The sequence below is a fragment of the Ciconia boyciana genome, chromosome 6 (assembly GCF_034638445.1).
Source record: "Ciconia boyciana chromosome 6, ASM3463844v1, whole genome shotgun sequence".
NCBI lineage: Eukaryota > Metazoa > Chordata > Aves > Ciconiiformes > Ciconiidae > Ciconia > Ciconia boyciana.
Genome location: NC_132939.1, coordinates 4,415,035 through 4,422,035, shown reverse-complemented (window position 1 = coordinate 4,422,035; position 7,001 = coordinate 4,415,035). Strand labels below are relative to the sequence as shown.

Genomic DNA, 7,001 nt, shown 5'->3' with positions numbered 1-7,001 from the left:
GTCAGTGCTGCGGGGCGGGCGGTGGCGTGCCCCGGGCCCGGCGCCGCGGGCTTGGCGGGCGGCGCTGAGGGAGCTGGTGGCTGAGGCGGCGAGGCGAGCGGCGGCGCTGTCGCCTTTCCCTCAAAGCTTGCCTTCTCCCGGGCGTGGGGAGCGGGTCGGGCGGGCCGGGGACGGGAGGAGGAAACCCCTCGGGCTGCCGAGAGGTCGGTGCTCGGCGGGGGTTTGCCGCCTCGCCGGCCTTTCGGCGGCGGCTGCTCCCAGTAGCTCCGCCTGGGACGGCTCTGCGGGACCAGCTGCGGCCGCGCTGGCTGGCTGAACACCCTGAGCCGCTGTCACAGACCTGACGTGCAAACCTTGTGCTGCTTCAGCCTGAGACTTGAGTTTTTGTTGTTGTTGTTTTTTAATTATTTTTTTTTAAGGTGCTGACAAGTTTTTTTTCTCGAGCTCAGTACATGTTGGAGGTCTGATTTCTCAATTCCCCCAGGAAAGGCTCCTTTGGAGACCTCAGGTTCTCTATTTTCAGGGTATCACATCACTTCAGTGAACCTTTTCTTTTTGTCGCTTGTTCGTTCAGCGTCAAAAGCGCAGTGCGGTCTGACATACGTCCTGTACGCCAAAATGAGCAGGAATTTAATCATCGCTTGTGACTAAGTGTCACTTGCTGTGACTAAGTGTTGCAGAATAAATTGGGTATCCTCAGTAGCATGCATGGAAAAAGTGTTTTTTTAAAACAAACAATCCTGAAATTGCTAAAGTAAACATTTCTTGGTATTTTCCCTGTTTTAGTTTTATATTAAGAGCAGTTTCTTATATTCTGCCCTTTCAAAATAGTTGGGATTAACGCTAGGCTTGTGATGTGTGCTCCAAGAACCTAAAAGTTTTGCTGTCCTTGCTATCCTTGCTATCCTTTTAACTAATACTGTTCCTTTAAACAACTATATTTTCATCTCACTGGTGTGTCATGTCTTGAAAAAGGTAAGATCTTTATTGCATGAGCCTAGCTTGTCTCCTGTTTATGTTCAGTCTTTCTTACACCGTGGTTCATATCAGAATCAGTACAGAACTGTGTTGTTGCTTATGCTCAGATAAATGGTGACATTTAAAAACTGTTTGCAGTCTTTGTAGAAAATTGATGCTGCTGAATCATGTGGAACATAAAATTGTCTGGGTCTCGGATCAGTGGTGTTTCTGGCGTTGCTTGGTGGTGAGAGAATGGTGTGCTAGCACTGGGACTGACTCTTTCTCATTGTATCCCTTGCTGTGATTGCCGTCTCCTGGCAGGAGATGGTATGAAGAGCTCCTCGGGCCTCTTCCCCTCTGTGGGAAGGTTAAACTAGCATGTATTTTTTGTATCTCTAGCCCCCTCCGGCTTTCTCTCTCTCTCTTTTTCTTTTTTCCCCTTCCTCGTTTTGGCCTTGACTGCTTTTGTCGCTTTTGTTGGCTTAATTGCCAGGTTAGTTACTCAAAGGTCCTAATTCAAGTAAACGCAAGTGATTGCCCTTTATTCTTTATGTATATATCTTCATATGCACTTCTTCGTAATGGGTTTTTAAATGTTGCATAGTAACTAATTTGGTGATATTTTATTTCACATTGTGTACTTTCACCCCTTTCTGTGTCTTGAACTCTGATCTGTTTGATATGGTAATAATAACTCTCAGGATAAATTAAAAAATGACTTAATTTTGTTCTCATCTGACTGGAGATTTCTGTTGGTTTTGGAGAGAACGAGATCAGTCTCAACCTCAGTACCTTTATTAAACAGAAGTAAAAATGCCTAGAATACTAGTGTCTTATTTTTCCAGCTTCACTTGACTGTACACTTTGTCAAAGAATAATTTGATTGAACACCATTACGATGTGTGTTACTTAAGACTTGTCTCTGTATAGAAATATTCCAGTCTTGTGATAGCTAGATTACACTAGTAGTTAAATACCTACTTAAGCTAAACATCAGAGAACCATTTCACAAAATACAGGAAGATGCATGATGTGTTTGAGATTATTATTTATTTAACTTAATGCACAGTGCTGCTGACAGAGCAAATGTGGCAGGAGCTCTCTCTTTACTTTTTGTGTGTATACAGTGCCCTTTGTCATGAGAACCACGGTTGCAGACCTTCTGTTAACTAATAAGCAAGCTGTATTCTTTAGCCAAAATACAGCAAGTGATTCTTATTTCTTTTTAACTTCATAGCTACTGGAGCTGATAATGACCTTTATATAAATCAAGCCATAGTGTTTATTGAAGACGCAATACAGGTAAATATAACTTGTTTGTTAGTTATTATGCTTCCCATGCTGAATATTTGTCACACATTCTGCTAGCTTTTATACTTCCACATAACATCATCTTGATTTACAAAGCAAAACTGGAATTCCAAATTCCTGTGGTATGCAAGTTTCAGTGAACTTCCACCTAGGAGAAACATGTTTTTCCACAAAATGAAATAGATAGTGTCTTCTCCTCAAGGTTGTCAAAAGAGATGCTGGTTTGTGGGGTGGTTTTTTGGTTTTGGTGGGTTGTGGGGTTTTTTTGGGTTTTTTTTGGTTTTTTTTTGAGAGTGACTAGCCTTACTGCTAAGATAAACTATCTGATCAAACCCTGTAATTTGCCTCTAAATCTGATTACTTGCATAGCTTAAGAGCTGGTAGAGTTTCAGGCTAGCTTCAAGCAAGAAGCTGGAACTCTTTTGCTTCAGCTGAACTCGGTGTCTTTAGACGTTTTCGTTCTCTCTTTGTTTCTCCTTTACTGGCTGTTACTGCAGATTCCCAGATCCTGTTATCTCCCAGTTATTAGTTGCAGGCAGTGGGAATGCTGGACGGTAGTTCTTGAGCTCTCTTGCTGCATTCAGATAGCTTTTGGTTGGGACATTTCTGGGGATCAGATATATTTAAGGTGTGCACACCTTTCTGGAAGTGGATACTTCTCAGTGGAGGCAGAGTAACAGCAGCCCAGGAGCAGCTGCTGAGGAGAGGCTGGGCAGATTTCAGCAAAAGCAGGCCCATTCTGAAGGATCACGGGTACTTCCTTGAACTTAAAGCGTGTTTTGTTTAAAGACCTAGGTTGAGGTCTCTTATATTCAGAATTAAATTGTTTGCATCTTATGGCTTTTGGGAAGAGAAACACAAAAGATGATCCATGAACGGAATGAATGCTGGAAAGGTAAACTAAATGGGTGGACTGTTTTGGTGCGTAGATAGAATAGGCACTGAATTATTACAGATTCTGTTACTTGTAATGATGATAATGCTTGCTTTAGATGACTGCCGCACAGTTTGATTATCTGAGTGACTGCGTGGCCTTTAGATCAGGAAAACGTCATTAAAATCTTTCCCATTGCACGCACGTAGGCTACAGCTGTGGTAGTTAGTGACTGACACTTTAATAATTAATAACTTGTACAATAATTTCTTTATCGTATTGTGAAACTGGAATTGTCTCAAGACTTGAACTTTGTTGATTAGAACTTGGTTTATTTTGGTAACTTGATCTTTGTCTTTGAGACAGGCTGAACATAGTGTTTGAATTATCCTCTTTGCTTTCTGCCTTCAGTATCGATCTATAAATCACCGTGTGGACTCCAAATCCCTGTGGCTTTATCGATGGTACTATTCAAGAACTTGCCAGTGGTAAGAACTTGGTTTTCTTTTTGCTTTTTCATTTAGGAGTAAGTCTTTATTCTTAATCTCTCTTTTTTGTTAAATAATTAGATAATTGTGCTTTTATCCTTATAAGAACTTACTGTAGGAAGCAAGTGGATTGACTACCTGTGAACATGATAGAAGTGGAAAGCAAAAAGCTATATGAAAGTGTGATCATGTAGATGGCTGTTTGGAACAGCCATAGGACTGTTGCATGAATGGACTATTGGCATGATTTAAAGCACTGTGTGTTAGAGTTTTCCAAGTGTCTATTTCTAAACATATTAAATAGTAGCAAGATTATTTGCTGATGTTAGTTTCAAAAGAACACCACCTCAGGTTATTTGGTGGTCAGCAGTTACATTATTCTAATGCAGGCAACAGCATGGTAATCAAGCGCTGCGTTGTGATCTAACCCATTTGTGTTAAATATGATATTATAAAGCTTGGTTTACTTCTGAGAAAATTGCTTTACTGTAAGTATTTTGTTATTCTTTTGACTCATTTTGTGGGTTTGGTGTTTTTTGGGTTTTGGGTTTTTTTGTTTTGTGTTCTGTGGGGTATGTGTGCGGTTTGGTTTTTTTTTTCCCTGTGTGGTTTTGTTTGGTGGTTTGTTGTTTTTTTTTAAATTTCATCTCTATCCAAACAGGGTTTTGAGTTTAACCATTACTATAATCCTGGCTTTGGTTTTCATTGAAAAGCCTTCTTCGCTCACTATCACGTCAGATGTACGATACCGCCTTACTGCGTGGAATCCTCCGTGTGGCCTAACAGAAAGCATTGAGCTGCTTTGCTTTCTTGTGTTCATGGTTGATGTATCCGTGAAGGTGAGCATCACGTTCATCTGGTATTGAATTAAATACTAGGTGTGTTGGGCAGGTCAGTAGGTATAGACAGTGTGGCTTTTCTCCATTTTGTATTTTGGGAGAAATGTCTTAGAACTGTTATTTAAATCTTGGATGCACATGATGAGATTACTTTGCTATATTAAAGCCTTACTTTCAGGAGAAATTAGAAAGTGCGTATTTTCTGAATTAAATAAATTATTGCTTTTTTTTTAACGTAAGAAATCTAAACTCCTGTTTGTATGGAATAAGTGGAATAAATTTTGTGGAATAAGTGAAATAAATTTTGCTATAAATACAATGATTTTAGCTTAGCTGCTTGTATTAAGCTATAAAAATTGGGGTATATAATAATCAAATATATGCCAGTTCATTTAAACAAAGCAAAATAAAAATGATTTGAAACTGAACTTTTCTTTGGATGTTTGTTTCTGGAAAAATCTCTTTTTATGGTTATTAAATGGACATTTTTCTTGCATTCAAAGGATTCCTCCCACATAGCCTGTGTGCACCTCTCGCTTCTACTGACCTTTATTTAGTTCTTGTAGAAAAATTATCTGATTGATGTATTTTTGTTTGGATTTCAGGGAGCTCTTTATGAACACTGATGTAAAACTACAAATACTTGGAAAACAGTTGATGCTGACTTGTTAGGGTATGGGAATTTATTAGTAAAATAAGTTGGTTGTTTGGGTTTTTTTCCTCCCCAGAGTTACTTAATTGGATGGGAAGAATTCTGGAAAAATAAATGGCTGGTGGCTTATATACTGACATTAATTGTTTCCCTTACTGATTGGATTGTATCGCTGAGTTTTTTCTGCACAGAGGTAAGAACTGCTTTCTGCAGAAAAAATCAGTAACTTAGTTGTGGAGAGTGGCAGAGGAAAAGAACCTGCAAAGGGATAGTCAGCAGGGCCTATGTGATATATTGGAGAATTAAGGGGGGAGGATAGGATGGTTCATTTTTGTTCTTCGATAGGTGGATAATACACTGAAACACAGAAGGTGTTTGTTATATAGCTTCTTAAGGGATTCTGTTTGATTCTTAATGTAAGATGCGAGTTCGTCGGTAAAATTAAATAAAGTTTGTTGTTTATAGTCTGTCAACGTTCAAAAAGTATAGAGAAAACTCTGGTTGCATAGCACTAATTTTGTCATACAGTTGGAGAATTATGTTCTTAACTTGATTCAATGTCAGAGTCTATGTAGTGATGTTTAAGTAGAAGGTAATTGTCTAGTTTAAGTAGAAGGTAATTGTCTAGTTTAACAACTGCTTTCGAAGATGAAACTGTGTTGCGTTCAAAACAATTGTGTCCCAAGAGGAATGTCAGTTTTGTGAAACGCCTTTATGTAATACTGCAATCTCCCAATTGGGTTTTTCTGCCGTGACATAAATCTGCATGAAATTAGTTGTTGTTCACTTACAATCATCATTAAGAAAATACTAATATGGTAAAAATGCTGGGAAGGGAATGAGGCAGAGATCTTGAATTTTGCTTCTGGTGTAAGTTCTTGTGTCAAAGCCATTATCTGTTGCCTTCAGATAACTTTCAAACCTATTACAAATTAGTGTCTGTATTAGTCAGCATTAGGTTGGATGCAGTTGCTGCTAGTAGTAACCCACTGTTTAGGTGTTCATGCTTCAGTGGTCATAGTTGACCGCTGGTCACTGTTGACCAGGATGTGATGTAGTATCAAAGAGATGATTTTAAAATGTTGAAAGAACATGTTGGTTACAGTTAGATGCTTATAAGCTTAAGAAAAATGCGTATGTCCTTTTCATATTCAAGCCGAATAAATATAATGTGTCTGAAAGAAGTTAATTATCTAGGGTGAAGATTGTGCTTACAACATGCAGAATGTGTCTTGGAAAGCAGTGATTGTAAAATCTTTAGGTGTGATAGCGGACAAGTAGTTTGAACAGGAGCCGCCCATACAAAGCAGTGGCAGAAGGAGCAGTTTAACTGCTGGGATGCATGAACAAGGGAATAGTGAGGAAGAAAGTGAATTTTTTTTTTTTTTTTTTTTTTTTTTTTTTTGCTGTTATGTGTGGCCCTGAGAAGACTGATTCTAAAATGCAGGATACTGAAATACTTGAAATAGCTGGTAAGCCACAGAAATAACTTGAAGGCTGGCAAGTGTCTTGAATGCAAGAATCAAACAGCTTAATTGTTTTAGTGTATGTTAAGGAAAAGAAAGGCAATCACGTGTTTGAGTCTTGTCAGAGGCAGAAATTGCTGAGTAATAAGCAGGCCCTTTAATTATAAAAAGAAAAAAAAAAGCTGAAAATTGAAATCAAGCACTTATTTTCAAAATGTGTATCTGTTTTTATTGGAAGTAGCTCGCTATTAATTCCCTTCTTGAAGTGGACCTTGGCAGAAAATACAAAAATGCCATCTCTTCACCTGCTTGTTATGTCTACCCAGCAGTAAGGTTAGATTGTTTATAATTAGTGGCCTCATGAGGCTATTGAAATGTCCATGTGCATTTTTAAAGCAATCTCTCATTCTT

General features: G+C 38.8%; 1 protein-coding gene across 2 annotated transcripts in view; it reads left to right on the top strand.

The window, feature by feature from the left end:
* Positions 1–7,001, top strand: part of TPCN2 (two pore segment channel 2) — a 33,358-nt gene that overhangs the window by 189 nt on the left and 26,168 nt on the right. Inside the window, exons 2-5 of one of the 2 annotated variants that reach the window (XM_072863517.1) lie at positions 2,198–2,262; positions 3,557–3,633; positions 4,295–4,472; positions 5,201–5,317. In XM_072863517.1, coding sequence (XP_072719618.1) covers positions 2,198–2,262; positions 3,557–3,633; positions 4,295–4,472; positions 5,201–5,317 — 437 coding nt within the window. Of the gene's footprint in view, positions 1–2,197; positions 2,263–3,556; positions 3,634–4,294; positions 4,473–5,125; positions 5,146–5,200; positions 5,318–7,001 lie in introns of those variants that run through there. The other variant, XM_072863518.1, reaches the window with a different exon arrangement.